The following is a 20982-nucleotide window of genomic DNA, read 5'->3' on the forward strand; positions in this document are numbered from 1 at the left end:
GCCTGCAAAGTGAAATTTGATGATTTATGGTATGAGAGACGGCTACATGGCAGGAATTAGTACTCTGCTGATGCTGCTTCTGTGTAGCTTCAGCTGTCACTGTAATACAGTGGTTCTCAAAGTAGGGTCCGGGGACCACCAGGGACCCTCGTGGGGGCTCTAGGGGTCCCCAGCTAAATGAAGATTAGTGTAATTTCACTGTTATTTCATTCACTACTTAGCATGATGAGAGAATGAATAAGAATAGCTATTCTGATCAGAGGTTTCCCTCTCTGTTATCCACCTTCAGTCCTTGACATGGGAGAAGTCTGGGGACTCCTGCTCCAGTTTATATATGAGGAGTCGTTGTCACTGCCTGAAACATGAGGCTTCATTATAACCAGTGAGGGAAGTAGAGTAGGGTTTATACAGCTTTATTTTGTAAACATAGAAAATGCATACAAGACATAATTCATGAATAGTCTAATGCCATTATATAAACTCCATTTACCATATTCTGGTTATATACATTTTTTCTTTTTTGCATTCTTTTTTCTTTGTTGTATTCTGTTGCTATTAGCTGCTGTAATTCCCCCCACGGGGATCGTTCAAATTTCATCTTATCATCTTAATTGACTCATTTGCCCAGCGGCCAGACTATCAGATGCTTCACAACATGGCACAAAACAACTGGTTGGCTGAATATTGCACATAGCTAAAATAGCTTCTTCATCCCAAACAACTGAAATGAAATAAATGCCACCTTCACACTGAACACATTGATACTTTGACTTTTCAGTGACTGTATATATAGGTTGGACAGGCAAGCACACCTTTGTCTGATTTCATTTTACTATATGGAGATATTCAAGTAGCCTAAATGAAAAGAGGCAGTAGAGCCCTAGGAAGTCAGCAAAAGCTGGATGAGAGAAAACAAGCCAGTGTTAAGTCAAACTGAATCTAAATTAGCATAAGTTTGTGGTTTAAATTCACTTATTAATGATAACAAACATCCCACCAGTTGTATGGTATGGGTTTAGTGTTTTAGTCTTCTTTTGTAGCACCAACAAACCTTATTTCTGCTGGGATAACACAGACTTCAGCAAGTTGTGACTGTAGTAAAAAGCAAGCAGAAATAATTGCTATACTTCAAAAAGTTTGAAGTCAGTTGAGTTCAATTTAAAATAGATACTTGACCTTCAGGTCATCCGAATTCTATTTTTTTTTGTATCTGTTGTACTATGAGCAACAGGGCTGATGACCAGAATTTTTTATTTATTAATTCTTCTTTTTTTTTTTTACATCTTAGTAGTAGAATAGCTTCCCCTGTTCATACTCCAGTCCAGATGGTGGTGGTAATGCACCATAAAGGTATAAAAAGAAGAAAGAGGAAAGAAGAAAAGCAACAAAGATAGCATAATTTGAAAGAGGAAATATGTATATTACAGTCTATAGAAACGTGACCGTCAAAACAGGAGATCTCGCACATGAAATTACATGAGATACGTCAAAAGACGAGTGCCGGTGTTGTTTGCTACAATAGTGCATCACAAGTAACAAGGAGTATATATTTCCTCATCCAGAGATATTTAGAATTTGACAATTTAGCCTGTAAACGTTACACATTGTCACACTGCGCATGTCCGAAACGGAACTAACTCCTGTACAAAGTTAGTTCTCGCTAAATAAAACTGCACCTCTAGTAAGCTGTTTGTCATCGAAAGCTTACTAGGAAACAAAGCACTGGGACAACAGAATCAACTAAGCCTACCGTACATCAAGATATTGAACCAAAACCTTTGGAATGCATTTGACTTGCAGTTAAAACTGAAGCAAACACGGTAACAAGCGAGAGATTGTCCTCTCACATCAGTATATTCCTCTCTGAAGCATCAGTTGGGCGTGTTGACAGACTAGCATGCCAGCTGAGTTAGTCGAACTCACGCAGTGAAGCTCAGCTAATTTTCTGCCAACATTTTTACGAAGTGTTGTTGCCTTAAGGTTAGTATAACCCGTCCAATTTAGAATTAACAAGTTGGCGTTAACGTTACCTGTAAACGAACTGTAGGGCTAACTGGATGTCAGAGTTTGATGTTAATTCCAGGCTTTGCCGAATTTAACAGATACCCATGTAGCCTAATGTTAGCGCGACCAGCTAGCTTTACATGCTACCGTTAGCACTTCCTAGCTTAATCAATGCTATTAGCTTGAGAGGTTGCACAATTTAGAGAATGCTGTATTCTGTTATCTATTGTCAGCTTTCGCATAATATCAGTTTATCAGTCGGGTCAATAAAAACTAACCAAACTTATCTAACGTAATCGGCGAACATAACGTTAATTTAGCTCTATTGTGGAGTAAACTAACGCTAGGTTAAGTTACATAAAGTTAACTGTTGTGCTGAAGTAGAAAGTTTAACGTTAGCTAGCTAACTTCCTAGCTGGCTTTTTCATACACATCGATGTCGAAGTGACATCGATGTTTTGAACGTACTACTGACATTTTAATTGTGATACGTCTTTTGTCAATCTTGATGCGTCATTCAGTTTTTTTCCACGCAAGAAATATTTTAAGTGGGCCTAGTGGGTGTGTCCTTTAATTAGGGCTGATGGTAGAAGTAAACAGTAATAGGAATTGTTTGATAGCAAAGAAGCCTGAAAACGGGATTGCTGTAGCTACAAAAACACAGCTCTATTGGCTAACAAACTAAACATGACAGGACTAAATAGTGAGCGAGCTAAAAAGATAGTACATCCCTATTATGCCCACAGATTCACAACATCTTCAACTCAATCCTATTCTCCCTTTTCTGACATTTTTTTGTCTGCTGTCTACTCCTGCTCCTTGATTCTTATTATCCATTATAATGTCTGGCATAAATTAAGAACAGTGCTTAAGAAGTATAGCCTCCTCAGCTGGGGCTTTCCAAAGCCTAAATGCTTGGATGGCACAGAGCCATCACTTTTGTGTAGGCTAGTTGAGAGAGATGCTATGCCAGCGGAAAACACAAGGAAGTCAGCATTGGCAGGCTTAAATGTTTGTCGTCAGGGCAGGATAGGTTTTTGTTTTTTTTGTCAACGGGCCACAATGGATGAAAGATTCTAAAATTCGGCCACTTTCTCTTTTTTTTCAGCCAAGTCAGATTTTTAGAGTAGATGACTACCTATAGATTGTGAATGGTTAGTGTCTGGTAGAATAAATAAACTAATCAGCCATTGTCTACATTTATCAGAATTTGTCTGGTGGCTTGTGTTACCCATCCTATTTATCTTATCACATTTGTAAACACAATTGCAATGTTCAAAATAGTCACTGTGTTATATATTTTTTAATTGTTGATGTCATGCATCCCTGATGTTAACTGAAAGATTTAGTTGGTGTAAAGAGAGTGACAGATTTTTTTCTAATGTGCAACTTAATATCCAGACCAGGGATTCTGCGCAGCACCAGAAAACATGGTTTAGGCAGCTGTCTTAAACACATTTCCCTCTGAGAGAAAAATTGCATCTTTTTGGAATTTAGATATTGCAGTTGTCAATATTGTGAATTAATTATTTTTCTAACTAATTGTTTTTCTATTCATTGTGCAGCCCTAGCTACAAGTCATAGCTGCAGCCATAATTGTTATCAAAAAGTTATCATGCATCATATTTTTCGGAGTTAAACTCTTGCATGCATGGACCTCAGAGAGTTGAGGTCTTTAGTCAAAACAAGTTTTCAAGAGACTGGAATATCTTGAATGCAACACAGACTCAGGCAGTGTTTTGAGTTATAAATTCTTTGCCTAATCTATGTGCTACTTTGCATTCACAGTTGATGAAAGATGTTTTTGGCCAAAAAGCTCATTGGTGGCCTCATTGATGTTGTGAGGTGAGAATCTGCACAAAATACCTATCTAATCCAAAGAATGCATGGTTTGTGGTTTAACCTTTTTGTCTGTGACCCTTACCCCACAGCAACATCGACCCAGCCCAGTTTGTGCCCTCTGACCCTGTGAGTGACAGCTCTCCAATTTTATAAGCATTATAAGATCAGCAATTGCACCACCTCCCCATCACTTTACTGCTAACACTGGATTATCACAATGTCTCTAACGGTTGCTTATGCCTCTGTCCTGCAGCCTCCACCACGCAGGCCACTTGCATACGCAGAGCAGAATGAGAGCGATGAGGAGAGACAGTTCCGCAAAGTCTTCCAGCAGCTTGCCGGAGATGTAAGTACTATATTTTCATATCTTTTTGCATTCCTTTTGTTTATTTTTAACATTAGCCAGATTATGAATCCATTCCATTTCATTAATCCAGGAAGATGTAGGTCCAGAGTTTGCTAAACCGTGGAAATAATTTTAAATAATTTTCCATTTTGTGGAACCAGAAATATGTAGGCCTGTACATATTCTTCACTTACTGATTTTTATACTATTTCATCTTTATTACATAGGACATGGAAGTGAGTCCCACTGAGCTGATGAACATCCTGAACAGAATCATTTCCAGACGTAAGACATGTCAAATTCAGACTTCATCTTGTTTTTATGCCTTTATGTATTTCTAGTAATTCTTTGTGGTTTTCTACCTGATTCTATTGTGATTCAGTTCATGACAGCATTTATGTTCTGGCCCCGTTGTTTGTTTTTGAAGAGAAACGTTGCCATGAATGGCTGTTGTGTTTACATTTTAGATGGGGACCTGAAGACAGATGGCTTCAGCATTGAGTCTTGCCGGAGCATGGTGGCAGTCATGGATGTATCCTTTCTATCATTAGTAGGCTTTATGTGTTGTGTGATCCACATGACAATAAGCAATGAAGCTGACAGTGACAACAGCAACTGTTTTTGTATTTTACTGTGAAATAGAAGGGCAAAACAAACATAACAGTCAGCTGTAAGAAGGGGAAGACTCGCTCAGCAGGCTCCATTAACACCTACAGCTCATTAAGGCTTGGGGTCATGCAGCACGATTTTTAGGCTAATTTTGGCCATCATGACTGATTTTCAAGATTAGACCAAGCCCGTACTGGTTTTATACGTTGTGTAGTTGACATTATGCACAGTAAATTCTGTACATCATGGACATGGATAAAGAAGGCACATAAAAACAAGAGTACGCCTTGGGCAAATATAGTAATGGAGTAATAGACCTGTTTGTTTAAGCCAGAGCCAGTGAAGGAGAGTGTTGTCTTCCTTAACACCGTTTCAGAGTGACAGCACTGGGAAACTCGGATTCCATGAATTCAAACACCTCTGGAACAATATCAAGAAATGGCAGGCAAGTGCAGTTGGCCCTTTTCATTTCTACTACTGCAGAACAGGTGGCTACGCAACTGTTTCAGGATTTCAGAGAAGTGACAGTTCCTTTGTTGTGCAGTGAATTTCCTGTGGCCAATGTTAATTATCTCCAGTAACAGTGAACACAGAGAAGATTGTTTTGGAACAAAGCGGGGCTAAGGCATATCTGCGCTTTCTATTGAGGTTAGCAATGGGTTTCATAGGAATGTACTATGTACCAAACGCTTCTGCACTCATTTTTACTGCCATTCTTTAAATAGGCATGATTCTATGCACTGTTTACTACATTTACTACTACTACATCTCTAACTATAAACAAATGTTGGCAACTAGTTGGGTTTTGGAGGAGAAATTGATTATGCTCCTTGAGTTGTTGTAGGTTCAGAGTCAGTTTACCAGGAATCTGTTTCAATTGGGTTAATTGCCTTTTTATGTTTTAGGGAGTGTATAAGAGCTATGACAGAGATGGCTCCGGTGTCATTGGTGCAGATGAGCTGCCCGATGCTTTCAGGGCTGCCGGTAAGATTGTTTTTACTTTCCACATTGACACATTTTGGAAAATTACATTAAGTTATTTTAATGTAATAGATTCATGAAGCCATCATGATTTCTCATATTTAATGGATAAATGTTTCCAAATAGGCCATAAAAAAAGTCAATCATATGACTTAAAATATGTTACATAATTGCAGCTGTGAAGTTAAGTTGCTTAATTAGGGTAACTGTATTTTCTAAAGTGTGGCAACTCTGACAGCAAAAGCATGTGTGAACATGAAAATGAATCACCAAAGACAGTTTGCAAGTGGAAGAACAAAATTATTTATTATTCTAAGATTAGAGAAGAGGAGAGGTAGCAAATGATGCAACACCAGTTCTACCCAGATCAGGGGATCTTCTCTTCTAACTGGATTCTTGGCCCTGAGGAACCCGATAGGAGAAGGGAGTTTTCCTTTTCACACGCCTCTTCTTCCTCCAAGGTAGTTTGCCAGTGAACGTTACCAGTCCGTTTCTCCTCAGTCAGGGTCCACCCAACAACCCAGTTTATCCACAGTAAGGCCAATGAGAGGGAGTTTTGTCTGTCCTAGGCGCGATCCTCCACTGCTCTGGGCTAGGGAAGAGATTGACAGGCTTATAAAAGCAGGTGGGAGCTGATTAGGGGGTATGCATTACTAGAGTGAGTGAAACTATGCTGACTTTAAAAACTTCACCAGAATCACTGAACAAAATATGTAATTCATGCATGACTTAGCCACTACAGTTAGAAAATCATAGAGCTACTTCCTGGTGTGGATGTACACAGGCGGCAGCAACGACCCTGTCCATGCTTGTGACTTCTACCTTACTGCTTGGTGTACAAGCACACACTTTATTTCTCTGCGCTGTGTAAACAGTGCATAGCGTAATTCCCCTAAGCACTGTGCATTGCAAAAAGGATTACACATGAATGAAAGAACAAACTAATACATGAATGAACACACAGAGCCCAGCTCTTACAGAGTTGCTCCAATCGAGAACCTAATAATAGCTATAGTTAAAAATATTAGAATTGCAAACAAGTATTAGCAATAGTGCTTTCCATTAATGGGCAACTCAGTCATGTGGCTGTGCATGTTTTTTTTACAATTTTGTGTACACCTGCTTTTTAAAGTTAGCACCAGTAGAATTTGAAACTTGATGACTTTGGCGACACCTTGAGTCCCTTAGTGGTAGGGATGAATAGAAGACTCGCCACTCGTTCCCCCCTCTGCCGGCTGCAGAAAGAAGACAAACATGCATACAGAAGAGGTGACATGAAACTGCCATAATGTAAACTGAATAATGGAACTGGAATAAATTGTTTACAGAGGCAGGTTATTTTTCCCACAGCACAAGATGTGTTCATCAAGAGCCAAATTCAGGTCAGTCAGTCAATCAGTCAGTCAGACGGCTCTGCCTCACTTCATACTGAGTGATGCTCATTCACCTGCTGTTAGGTATAGATTTTCATCTGTGGTGACTAATCTATCCAACAAAAAAAATTGACGGTGAATATTTTAATTACAAGCAAAGGAATTTTGCCTAACGTGTAATTTATTACGTTTGGGGTTATGCTCAGCTTCTACTTGCTTTATTTATTTCCTGGTTAATGGCCAGTGAACGCTAGTCAAATAGCTAAACTGCCTGATCAATATTCTAAACACCTAGATAGATATGGGAAGCTAGTCGAACATAAGTCAAATGTTTCCAAACTCTATAGCAAAGAGGTCACTTGGCTCAACCTCATCTTTGAGCTGCCATGTGAGGGATTTGAATATCTTACCTGGAATTTGAATATATTTGTGTTCAGCAGATCAGTAACATCCAGCCTTTGCATGGAATAATGTTCAACAGGAAAATTACAGTGGTTTAATTTGTTCATCTCTTTGTCAGGCTTCCCCCTGAATGACCAGCTGTTCCAGATGATTATACGCAGATACAGTGATGAAAATGGGAACATGGATTTTGACAACTACATTGGTTGCCTTGTGAGGCTGGATGCCATGTGCCGTAAGTTTTAAAGAAAGCTCAATCATAAAACTACTCGAAGGCAGTCACAAGAATGATTGTCTTCAATTCTGCAGGGCTGCAATCTAATCTCTTTAACTGCAAGTGTAGTAAGCCTAACCTCTATTCTGATTCAGGTGCCTTCAAAACCCTGGATAAGGATAACAATGGGACTATCAAGGTCAATGTTCAAGAGGTAATCGATCCCAGTTATTTTCAAAGTTACGCTAGTTTTTGCCTGGAATTCAATATGTAAAAGCATTGATTCATAGGAACAGTTTGCTCATATCGTGAAGGTTAATGCCATCTTTATCTATTCTTGTGTCTGCAGTGGCTCCAGTTGACCATGTACTCCTGAGCACAGAAGATGCCGCTTCTGCTTGTTACAGAACCACTTTGTCTGTCTACACAATATATTTTTCACCATCCCTAGAACTTCCCATGTTAATCAGCCAATCCCTTGTGTGTGCAGGTTTTATTTGAATGTGAATGCAACATTTCATATTTCAAAACAGAACTGATGCTAGGGACCCCGTAAACCTGCACTCACAATGATAACCTTAACTGTTTTTGTATATATTTCTAACAGTCCCATTGAATGCTCTGGAACAGCATGTATGTGGGCCAGGTGCATAAAGATGATAGCCTGTTGGATTGCTGTCATTTGGTTTTTAATGTCTAACCTACAATGCATCACACATCCAGCTCTGTGTCTTCCTCTTGATCCAAAATGCACAAGTAGATGGACGCTAACATTAAGACACTTTGTACTGTGGGATGTATGAAAAAACGAATGTGATAGCAGGAAGCCCACCATTCTTTTGCACCTGGTCCGCTGAATGAAGATGCTTACGCTCTGAAACAGCAGAGGGCAGCTGTCCAGTTTGGTGAAAGAGAAAGTTTGGCAATTTTAGAGCTATGAATTATGTTTCACTCACATACCCTATTGCAAGTTAATGCAATTATTGTGAAGCAACTTGTGCTTTAACTATTTGGACACTCCATTATTTTGCTAGTTGCAAGGGACTAACATTAGAGTTGCACTGTTTTATGCACAGCTGTCAGATATCACAATGTTTTCTGTGGCTACTAACAGGTCTATACATGAGTGAAGCATAATGTGCAAGTATATGTCTAAAAATCCCAAACTTTCTTATAAGTGACCTACTGTTTAATGGTAGTTTGTTAATGGAAATGTTCAGTATATCCAAGTTATCTCTTCTGCAATACTAATGTACATTAGCACACCAAGGGGGAATGCGTTGGTGGGCGGGCAAGTTGATATTGTGCCATATGTGCCATGGCACTTGGCCGTAGCATTCTGTTTTTTTTTGTCAGCTTACTGATCATTTCCATGTTGCATTCTGTACCCATTCAAAATGCCTACACAAGATAATGCCAGCACAATATTAGAATGATAATATATAACAAAGATGTTTATGCCACAACTGCATGCAGCCAATAGTAGAGATGGCATTAATAAAGAATTTGACATGTAATTAGTTATTGCCATAGTCACTGAATTGTTACTGAAATGCCTGGTAATACAAATACCTGTGCCATATTTGGAATAAAAGCGACAGAATACAGGTTTTTGTCACCACCCTTATTCTGCACTGCTGTCAGTGATGCTGTACTCTTAAGCAATTTTGCTGCCTCTTGCTTTTTGCACTTGAGTTGACACCACAGAAAAGGAAAGAGCGATGTGCATTTTTCCTTTTTGCTTTTAGTTTGTCAATCCGGAAAAGGAGGTTTATAGTTCAGCGATTTGTGATCTTTGCCAATGATTATCACATTTTATGGTCAATCGCAACGACATGTTTATACTTAAAGCGATGGCCAATTTGTCATCTTTGCGATGTTCCCATCACTTAGACTTAAAAGATAAGGCTGGTGTTTTTTAATGCATTGCTTACTGTCAACAAATCCTATGAAAATAACAAAATCAACAATGCGTTTGCTCTACTCCCGTTACTGTCTCCCACGTACCGTTTTTAGCCATCAACCCGGAAGTCATTGGCTCCAATTGTAAAAACCTTGAAACAGCTCACAAAGACATAGTTTCAATTTTAAATATCGCTAACTGTTACCACGAACAGTCAGGCTGTTGTAGTTATTACCAAATCAAATTCAAATGGGAACAAATTATTCATTACGCCGGGGACTATTTTCCTGAGATCGCAAACGTGTCTACAGCCGGCTTATTAAGTTGTTTGAGGAAAAAGTCGGCTGGCCCAGTACATCGCGATGATGAAATATGTTGCCCAGAGCAACGGCATGGCTCTTTGACGTGTTTTTAATCGTTTTTTTAATATAGTGGAGTTCTATGGCTGCTGGGACATGGCTTCATTGGGCACCGGCTACATGGACGAGACTTGTTGGCAAAGCAAAATCATTGCTGATTTTGTTATTTTCATAGGATTTGTTGACGGTAAGCAATGCATTAAAAAACACCAGCCTTATCCTTTAAGATGATAAATCAATGACCAATGAATTCTCAAATGGGCTGATCAGGGTTCAGCTTCTGGGCCATTCAGGTCAGATAAGTGTTCAAATCGGCAAAAATTCCTAGTACATGTTACTTGGGATTATACAGATTTTTGTAATTAAAAAATTTTTTACCAATCAGGCTACAAAACACGACTAAGAGCCTAACAGCCCCGGGATGTTGAATTTTATGGAAGCGTCTCTGCCTGGAATCGAACTCTGGTCTCCCACTGGAGAGTCTGCAGTCTAACTCTCTGTGGGCCACGTGACCCATAAAGTGATGAACAGACCGACCGACAGGCCAACAATGCCATCTATAGAGCCCCTCCTGTTGCGGAACTAAAGAGGAATATAGGTGATGGTTGTGAACATTTCATTACAGAAAACATTTCAACTAGGTGTTTGTTGTAAGGGAAGATATCACCTTAGGCATGTTGTAATCATTCTTGATTTTAAAAAAGTTTATGCATCATATTTCATACTAAAACAACATTATACTGTGTTTATGTTATACTGTGTAAAATGTTTGAAAACAGTATTTTGTTGGTTTCCAACTTTTTAACCAAGAGGGATTTCTTCTTTATAACCCCTGAAGATCTTTCTTAGAGGTGGTGAAAAATCTCAGCCCTCTTGTATATGTAGCATTATTTAAGCATTACTTTCTAAATTCTGAGCTTAGTAAATATATGAAAATATAATGTTTTGATGAAAATATTAATTGTATGCTTGTTATGGGGCACCGCCTCTTTTGAGGAAAGAAAACAGATCTTTACTTGGTTATAATCATCAGTCATCTGAGAGTTGTGAGAAATTTCCAGGTTATGGATTACTTTGATCTGCAGAAAAAGAAACAGGACAAGACTACTGCAATAAATGGGAATATTTATTGAGCTGCCTGCTAGACAAGATAATGTGATCAATGAGATGATGTTCACAAGCTGAAGGCTTTGTTTGGCTTGGGACAGTTACTCAAAGAGCTTCAGACAAACGGCAGAGCTGTCAGCTCAGAGGGCTAAGATCACATCAACGTCAATGCCCTGGCCATTTAGCACCTGAGGACAGTACCCATCTGAGGATGTGGAGGAACCCAGCGCGCACAAGAAGATGTTCCTTTGGGATAATAGTTCTTCTTGAGAACTCGAAATAGGCACAGGTTTGCAAGCCTGTGTCTATTCTCAACCGATTTAAGCAATCAGTTTCAAATGGGTTAAGGTCTTGAGAAGAGGGGTGGACAAGGCTCGTTGGTTTGTTGGTCAAATGCACCAAAGCTATTGCAGTCAGAGTGGTGCCTATGGTGGAGTACGCCTGAACTTTGAGAGAGGAGGTTTGGAGTTTGAAGTCTGTTTGACTGGCATGCCAATCTCCGGAGCTTAGTGAGGAGCGTTGATGCGCGTCTTGGAGAGATAGATCTTGTGTGCAACACCTTTCTCCATTAGGTTACACAAGGAACGTTGGAAGGTTGGTTCATCCTGAATGATTGAATGGTTCTCACTGCTTCTCCCTCCGAATCCAGCTGAACAACATAGAAAATGCTCTCAGAAACTGAGGGTGTCACTTTGTCCAAAGGCTGACTTGGACCGGTGTTGAGTCTTGACCAGGATGTGGTGTAGGCTTGATGTCATCCAAGTCCAAGTAGAGCTCCACTACCACCACGTCAGGTTGCCCAGATGAGGTGTTCTTAAGAGGGAGCTTAGCGGTTAGGGAGGTTACTGAGAAGAAGTCAGCTTTTGTTTTTGTCTTTCGTAAGCTATCCATCACACGTGTGACAGTCTCAAGGTCTTCCTTGCTATTGTCTAGCAGTTTAGGCTCAGCTTTGGCATTATTACATTTCTTTTGAGGGGGTTGATTATCATTATTTCTTGTGAGTCTTTCATAGGATGCATTATGATAAGGTGGTCTCTGCAGTGGCTTGTCACTTCTGGGGTTGTGTTGGTAACTTACCTTGCTGTCATGATATTGACGTTTCTCCCACTGGTTGGGGTAGAGCTTTCCTTGGCGGGACTCTGGAAAGGACGATTTGGTTTTGACAAGTGGTCCTGCACCTCGCCATTGCAGTGTGGCCAGGCGGGAGGGGAAGTTGAATCATGTGGACTGCTGCCATTGGCTCCCTTGATATCCATGGGCAAGGATTTGGTGTCAAGATTCAGGACAGACTTAAGCTCTGTGTTTTTAGTTATGATTCGCTTCTGCTTATCAAAACCCTTAATTGCTAACTCGCGTAGCTGTTGACTGTTCTACGTACATGGACATGCTCCATTGCCTAGATCAGTGGTTCTCAATCTTGGTCCTCAAGACCCAGAACCCTGCTGGTTTTCACTGTAGCCATCTAATCAGGACTGATTTACACCTGGGACACCAGGTGAATGCAACTACAGCTAGCTGGAAGGATAGAAAACCAGTACTATGGCTCCTGGGGACCAGGATTGAGAACCACTGCAATTAACTAGCTGGTAGGATAGAAAACCTGAGGACCAGGATTGAGAACAACTGTCCTAGGTGATACCGAGTTTTTGGATGAAAAGAGATTTGAAATTCAAGACTTCCTTAATTTCTGGTTCTTTCCTAGAGCCAAAGAAGGCTTGGTGCAAGCAATGGTAGTATTGAGGTGATTCTTGGCTCCCTGCCATAGAAGCAGTCAGACCTGTTTGTGATTCAGGGCGTGTAAACACATGCATTAGGGCTGCATCAGGGCTGATAGTCCTGACATGGTCTGGCTGGTGTTCAGTGAAGCTGCTGACTTCACGGCTGGAGGTCACTTTGATTAGATAGATTTTGTCATCTATGCTAGTGAGCGGAAACTTTCTCAGATAGAAGTCAATGTCTTTCAAATAGGTACTGGTGTTATGAGCTCCTGCTGGGCTTGGTTTGAACCTTGCAATGTTGTGGGCGTATCTAGGTCTCTATCAGACAGGCCCTGTGAAGAAGAGGCACTGGTGGGCAGGGAAGTTTGTTGAGGGTGCCCCAAACAAGGGTGGGAGGTTGAGGCTGGCCCGGAAGTGGGAAAATGGTTCTCGTGCAAACAGAGGAGTAGGATGAGCCATTTTTAATATCTCTAGGGGGTTGAGTTTGAATGTCTCTCCTCCTATCCTGAAAGGATTCACAAGAACAGGCCTGTTGACTTCGACCTATTTCAAGGGAGTGTTGTAGTTCTTTTTTGACTTCTGCCAATTCCTCCTCTTTAATCTCCTGCTGGCGTTGGAACTCCCTGATATTGTATTGAGCGGTGTCTAATTTCTGCTGTAATTTCTGTGTATATCCTCCTTCTGGTCAGTTTCTTTATGTCCCTTATAGACTTTTTCAGGTCTTTAATTACTTCCACTGCCTGCTAAAGTAGGTTGTTAGCATTGTCACAGTCTCTCTTTGCTATTTTTGGTCGCTCCCTATCAATGTCCAGCTTAGTCTTTGTTTCCGCTAGCTCTTGCTAGTGTTCCTGGAGGGACTGTTCTAGCCTCTCATTCTTCCCTTTCAACTCAGCCCTTTCTGTATCAGTTGAAGGATCACTAGCACCATCTTCTCCTTCATCAGGTTCGGTTTCTAGTTCAGCAATGGGTAATTCTGCTTCAGCTAAGGATTGGTTACTCTTATTGACCTGCTATCGCAGGTTTCTGTTTTCCTCTTGTAGCTGCGTGTTCTCACGTTTTTGGGCTTTCAGTTTGTTATTAGTATGCGTCGCTAGACGAGATCGAGAACTTGCGATCTCTCCATAACTCCATATTTACACTGCTACCCAGAAACTAGCGTCACACACAACAGAGAGAGCTCTGCTGAAGTTGCAGCAACAAGTGCCTCTGTCAGATCTAACGTTACATTTTCGGTCTTTGATCTGTTACCTAACAACATATCTTTCTGTTTCTGTTGTCAGACTCATGTTAGCGCGCTACAGTGGCTACAGTGGCTACAGTGAAGATTTCGGCTTAAAAAGGGTGTAAGTGACGTCTTTTCAAGTCAACTTGGGATCTTGGGGCTTCCGGAGACTTGGATTACGCCAGATGAGCTGGAGCCATTTTATGGGTTTTTTTCAGTTGTTTTTTTACGTTTTAAGACAAGTCCCCAGCAACTTCGGTTGTTTAGGAGAATGCTGCAATGCTGTTTTGCTGTGAAGCTCCAGGACTGTTTTGTGGACTAAGAAACTTCACCCGACTTTCCATCGGCACGGGGGTGAGTAGATAATGACTGAATTTTCATTTTTGGGTGAACTATTCCTTTAACCAAAGTCAGTCTATTCAGTAGAGGGCGCTGTGTCTCAACCACAGCTGCAGTTTAAACTATTCTCATCAATATTTCCTAAATCTCATGGGATATGGGTTGTCCTGGTGACCACGAAGGTCGGATTATGTGATGACGTAATCACATTCAGTAACGCCTACTGATATGCTTTCACAATTTGGACCAGAATTTCTCAGTCACTCTTCAAGACAATCAGTTCACAACAAGAAGTTTTTGCTGGGCCCATAGGACCGGCCTAGAAGAGTGAAAGTAGCTAACTGACTGACTGACTACCCATTGTTGAAAGTTACGCGTGAAGTGGCATCAAGACCTACACAGTTATGGTGGTATACGTGATATTGCGTTGTTTGCCCTGTTAGTGGTTGTTCACATTATGACGTGCCTTTGCTGTCTCCTACGAAAGAAATACATTCAAAAATACAAACCTGACAAAAAAATATTGACTCAACTTTTTTCTCTTTGTTGCTTTCACACACCAAATTGACTCGACTTTTTTCACCAAAAAATGCAACGATGAACGGCGGCTTCTTCCCTGCAATTTACCGAGGGACTAAAGCAGGATGTGGGTAAAAAATTTTTTTGTCAGTGCCGAGGTAGGATATCTGCACACATGATTTGGAGCTATGGGTGTTGCTATGCGTTTATATGGTTTGGTGGATATCGGAAGCTTGCCTCACTGCACTTTGGCTCTAACCCGTTCCATTCTCTATTGTCTGAAGACAGTTCAACAGTCCACACAACAATCCAGTTCATCCACAGTTAAGACCAATGAGAGATAAAGCTGGAGTTTTGGCTTGTTGCCATTCATTATGAGCGACAGCCTGTCTTTGGAGCGACACTCCACTGCTCCGGGCTAGGGAAGAGACTGACAGGCTTATAAGGCAGGTATGAGCTAAGTGCAGGTGGCTGCAGGCATGTGCTAACCCCAGGAGCGGAATAGCTATGAATGATCGTATTGATTGTCTATTACTTTTCCCAACTGTATTTTTGCCCTACGGCACTGTCCGTGGTCCTGACAGCCTTGCCTAGGCCTTGGGGAGTGCTGAGGATCCCCTGGTACTCCACAATAGGAATTCAAACAGTTTTAGTCATGTAAAAACACAAAAGTAAACATATTTACCATCCACTATATCTACTGTAGCTGACTTCAAACCAATGGAAACCAAAGGGTTTATTTTTTGCATGCGTATAAGGCCTACTGAAAAGGCCTACTGGACAAAATAACTAAATACAGTAAATAAAATAAATAAATAAATCATCACCTGGCACCAAAGATCAGCCAATAACACATGGCAATTTCAGTAGCATGTTTTTTTTCCAATAGACGTCTGGCTTTACACAGATTTGGGTTTTGGGTTTAGTTACTTTTTAAGACCAGTAACATGTAGCCTTTGTGTGGAATGATGTGTAATAGGAAAATGTGGTGGTTTTAATTTCATATTATAACTGTTCCAGATGATCATTTAAAGATAGAGCGATGAAAATGGGAACATTGATTTTGACGACATTGGTTGCCGTGTGAGGCTGGACGCCATGTGCCGTCAGTTTCAAAGAAAGCTCAAGCCTAAAATAAATTTATTTGATTGTTAGTTGAACAGCTTTATCCGTTAGAAGCCGTACTTGAAGGCAGTCACAAGAATGATTGTCTTAAATTCTGCAGGGCTGCAATCTAATCTCATAAACTGCAAGTGTAGTAGGCCTAACCTCTATTCTGACTCAGGTGCCTTCAAAACCCTGGATAAGGATAACAATGGGAGTATCCGTATCAGGGATGTTTCACCAAGCACAAGCACTTCAATTGCTTCACTTGTCTTCCACCATCCAACTAGTTGAGTCTATTTTTGCCCTTTTTCAAGCACACTGATTATCTTGCGCTGGAGTGGAGACTATTCTAACCTCCTATCGCGTCAAATGCGGCTGCGTCCCAACCATATTGCGAGACTGACTAAGAAACAATAGAGGGTCTGAGCAGAACTGGAATTCTGGAGTCTTGCAGCAAGACCAGTCCTAGTCCTCGCCAATTAGGCCTATCAATCAAACGTGCCGATACAAACTTAAAGCCCAATGTGTAGAATTTGTATCAGATTATATCATTCTCCAGTTCATTTTCATAGCATGAAGGTTTGTCAGTAGAAAAATGAGACCATCACAGAAACAAGCGCGAATTCGCAATAGCTGCCCCCACGTACGCGCATGCATACACACGTGGGGAAATTTTTGTGGACCAACCAACCAACCGACTGACCGACAGAGCGAGCTATAGAGCTGCTGGTCGCAGCTAAAAATTGGTTTAGTCTATGTGTTGCTTTCAGTCTGTTGATTCTCTGTATCCCCTAGTATGATTTGCTGCGAAAAGTGCCATACTGACCTATGGCAGAAAGGAAGGGCCTCAACCAAACCAGGAAGACAACAGCTGCAGTTTGAATGCAAGCTAGTTGCGTCGATTGAACTAATCAATATGGCAGATGGTGGTAGCATGGAAGAAAGGACTCTAACTGCTGTACCTTCTGCAACAAAATGAAAGAAGGAGTCTTTGACAGAGGAGGATGAAAGAGCTAAGAAGGAGAGGGAGGGTAGCACATGACCCTGAGCTCCCGTTCACCAGACCCCGGGAGTGCCATGGACCGATCAGCTTGGAGCACCCATTCTAAAAGAGGCTAAAAGAGCTAAGAATGAGAGTGACAAAGCACAGAGTTAACCTCAGCTGGGCATTCACTCATTGGAGAGAGCCCTGGGAGCTGAAGGGGTTTAAGACCGACATAGAGCTGGCTTTCTTTCTCCTAGACATGCAACCAATACGGGTATCAAATTGCGTTACCGAAGCTTTTAATCATTTTTTAGAATCAGTTTTTTAGAATCTACTGTTATCTGTAATGGCATGTAGTTTATTTATGTAGTCGGCTACCTGTGCAGCTACTAAGCTATGTACCTAGCAAATTAGCTTCACTTGTTGGAAGCCAAGTATAGCCAGCTGGCTATACTGGAGAATGGGGCTACATTCACATTTGCCTTGGACATTATAGCCAGGGAGTGTTAGCTCACTAATGCCAATGTCAGTTACTTACTTAATTATTTTTCTAACTAATTGTTTTTCCATTCATTGTGCATCCCTAGCTACAAGTCATAGCTGCAGCCATAATTCCAAGTTATCATGCATCATATTTTTAGCAGTTAAACTCTTGCATGCATGGAGAGAATTGAGGTCTTTAGTCAAAAGTTTCCAAGACACTGGAATATCTTGAATGCAACACAGACTCGGGCAGTGTTTGAGGTATAAATTATTTGCCTAATCTATGTGCTACTTTACATTCACAGTTGATGAAAGATGTTTTTGGCCAAAAAGCTCATTGGCGGCATCACTGATGTGAGGTGAGAATCAGCACAAAATACCTATCTAATCCAAAGAATGCATGGTTTGTGGTTTAACCTGTTTCTCTGTGACTCTTTCCCCATAGCAACATTGACCCAGAAGCTTGTCAGAGATGTGAGTACTATATTGTCATATCTTCTTGCATTCCTTTTGATTATTTTAACATTAGCCAGACTATGAATAATTTTCCATTTTGTGGAACCAGAAGGATGTAGGCCTGTACATGTTCTTTGCTTACTGATTTTTTATACTATTTCATCTTTGTTATATAGGACATGGAAATGAGCCCCACTGAACTGAAGAACTTCCTGAAGAAACTCTGCGAATGTAAGACTTGTTTCTGTAGTCAAATTTAGATCTTGTTTTTATACCTTTATGTATTTCTAGTAATTCTTTGTGGTTTTCTACCTGATTCTATTGTGATTCAATTCTTGACAGCATTTATGTTCTGGCCCCGTTGTTTGTTTTTGAAGAGAAACGTTATCATGAATGACTGTTGTGTTTATATTTTAGATGGGGACCTGAAGACAGATGGCTTCAGCATTGAGTCTTGCCGGAGCATGGTGGCAGTCATGGATGTATCCTTTCTATCATTAGTAGGCTTTATGTGTTGTGTGATCCACATGACAATAAGCAATGAAGCTGACAGTGACAACAGCAACTGTTTTCATATCTTACTGACAAAACAAACATAACAGTCAGCTGTAAGAAAGGGAAGACTCGCTCAGCAGGCTCCATTAACACCTACAGCTCATTAAGGCTTGGGGTCATGCAGCACGATTTTTAGGCTAATTATAGCCACAATTTGGCCATCGTGACTGATTTTCAAGATTAGACCAAGCCTGTACTGGTTTTATACGTTGTGTAGTTGACATTCTTCACAGTAAATTCTGTACATCATGGACATGGATAAAGAAGGCACATAAAAACAAGAGTACGCCTTGGGCAAATATAGTAATGGAGTAATAGACCTGTTTGTTTAAGCCAGAGCCAGTGAAGGAGAGTGTTGTCTTCCTTAACACTGTTTCAGAGTGACAGCACTGGGAAACTTGGATTACATTAATTCAAACAGCTCATGAGCAATTTCAGGAAAATGGCAGGCAAGTGCAGTTGGCCCGTTTCATTTCTACTACTGCAGAACAGGTGGCTACGCAACCGTTTCAGGATTTCAGAGAAGTGACAGTTTCTTTGTTGTGCAGTGAAATTCCTGTGGCCAATGTTAATTATCTCTATCTCTCTTATCTCTCTATTTTCTATAGTGTGGTAACTGGCTGCAAGAGTATGTCTGAACTTGAAAATGAATAACCAAAGACAGTTTTCAAGTGGAAGAACAAAAAGATTTATTCTAATAAAATTAGGAAAGAGGAGAGGTAGCAAAGGATGCAACACGGGTTCTACTTTGCCCTGATACAGGACCCTTTGGTCTTATAAGGGTCCTGTCCTGCTCCATTAAGAATTCTCTCTACAACAGAGGTCTGTAACGAAAAAACTGTCGAATTTCACTTACCCAAACAGATGTACGCAATCCTTCACTTGTGCACTTTCACGGTGCTGGCATGCTCTACATCTCCTATGTGGAAATAAACTTTCAAACGTAGTTAAAGACAAGTATACCCAAACTCAGACGTCTCTGGTATTTTTTCGCTGGTACTGTGCAACTGGTGGTCGACAGGGGACTGTAACAATTTTGCGTGGTGGATGCGCTCAGTCGAAATAATGAAATTATTAGAACAACAAGACACATTAAATTTCAATTTCAAATGAGTGATTTAAGAAGCACATTAGGCGAAGTGGCACCACTCTGAAGCACAGTACCAGCAAAGAAGACAAGGCATCAGTCGGCCATCTTCGATATTGTTACAATGGAGATTATGGAGTCTTTAACTATGTTTTAAAGTAGAGCGAACCTTCATTGCCCTGGGCTAGGGAAGAGATTGACAGGCTTATGAAACAGGTAGGAGGTGATGGGGGGGGGGATGCATTATTAAAGTGAGTGAAACTATGCTAACTTCACCAGAATCACTGAACAACATATATTCATGCATGACTTAGCCACTACAGTTAGAAAATCATAGAGCTACTTCCTGGTGTGGATGTACACAGGTGGCAACGATGACCCTGTCCATGCTTGTGACTTCTACCTTACTGCTTGGTGTACAAGCACACACTTTATTTCTCTGCATTCTGCGCTGTGTAAACAGTGCATAGCGTAATTCCCCTAAGCACTGTGCATTGCAAAAAGGATTACACATGAATGAAAGAACAAACTAATACATGAATGAACACACAGAGCCCAGCTCTTACAGAGTTGCTCCAATCGAGAACCTAATAATAGCTATAGTTAAAAATATTAGAATTGCAAACAAGTATTAGCAATAGTGCTTTCCATTAATGGGCAACTCAGTCATGTGGCTGTGCATGTTTTTTTTGCAATTTTGTGTACACCTGCTTTTTAAAGTTAGCACCAGTAGAATTTGAAACTTGATGACTTTGGCGACACCTTGAGTCCCTTAGTGGTAGGGATGAATAGAAGACTCGCCACTCGTTCCCCCCTCTGCCGGCTGCAGAAAGAAGACAAACATGCATACAGAAGAGGTGACATGAAACTGCCATAATGTAAACTGAATAATGGAACTGGAATAAATTGTTTACAGAGGCAGGTTATTTTTCCCACAGCACAAGATGTGTTCATCAAGAGCCAAATTCAGGTCAGTCAATCAGTCAGTCAGACGGCTCTGCCTCACTTCATACTGAGTGATGCTCATTCACCTGCTGTTAGGTATAGATTTTCATCTGCGGTGACTAATCTATTCAACAAAAAAAATTGACGGTGAATATTTTAATTACAAGCAAAGCAATTTTGCCTAACGTGTAATTTATTACGTTTGGGGTTTTGCTCAGCTTCTACTTGCTTTATTTATTTCCTGGTTAATGGCCAGTGAACGCTAGTCAAATAGCTAAACTGCCCGATCAATATTCTAAACACCTAGATAGATATGGGAAGCTAGTCGAACATAAGTCAAATGTTTCCAAACTCTATAGCAAAGAGGTCACTTGGCTCAACCTCATCTTTGAGCTGCCATGTGAGGGATTTGAATATCTTACCTGG

The 20982-nt window shown here is 40.7% G+C and overlaps 1 protein-coding gene across 1 annotated transcript; it reads left to right on the forward strand.

The window, feature by feature from the left end:
* Window positions 1–1872: 1872 nt before the first annotated feature.
* On the forward strand, window positions 1873–9378 carry capns1a (calpain, small subunit 1 a). The gene is made up of 11 exons (XM_071531879.1): window positions 1873–1980; window positions 3793–3849; window positions 3936–3972; window positions 4100–4192; window positions 4420–4477; window positions 4660–4724; window positions 5178–5246; window positions 5707–5785; window positions 7676–7792; window positions 7927–7985; window positions 8121–9378. The coding sequence occupies exons 2-11, from the start codon at window positions 3803–3805 to the stop codon at window positions 8145–8147; spliced, it is 651 nt and encodes a 216-aa protein (XP_071387980.1). The 5' UTR covers window positions 1873–1980; window positions 3793–3802; the 3' UTR covers window positions 8148–9378.
* Window positions 9379–20982: the final 11604 nt, after the last annotated feature.

The sequence above is a fragment of the Centroberyx affinis genome, unplaced genomic scaffold (assembly GCF_046629955.1).
Source record: "Centroberyx affinis isolate AG114_WGS23_722 - 3 ecotype Tasmania unplaced genomic scaffold, CSIRO-AGI_Caff_v1 ptg002146l_1, whole genome shotgun sequence".
In the NCBI taxonomy this organism is placed as follows: Eukaryota; Metazoa; Chordata; class Actinopteri; order Beryciformes; family Berycidae; genus Centroberyx; species Centroberyx affinis.

What these genes read in the sequence shown, in the direction of transcription:
- capns1a (XM_071531879.1), top strand. Translation starts at nt 3,803, where the DNA reads ATGTTTTTGGCCAAAAAGCTCATTGGTGGCCTCATTGATGTTGTGAG. An exon ending in GAACAGAATCATTTCCAGAC is followed by an intron (nt 4,478 to 4,659) that starts GTAAGACATGTC and finishes TTTACATTTTAG; the next exon opens with ATGGGGACCTGAAGACAGAT. An exon ending in TCAAGGTCAATGTTCAAGAG is followed by an intron (nt 7,986 to 8,120) that starts GTAATCGATCCC and finishes TTGTGTCTGCAG; the next exon opens with TGGCTCCAGTTGACCATGTA.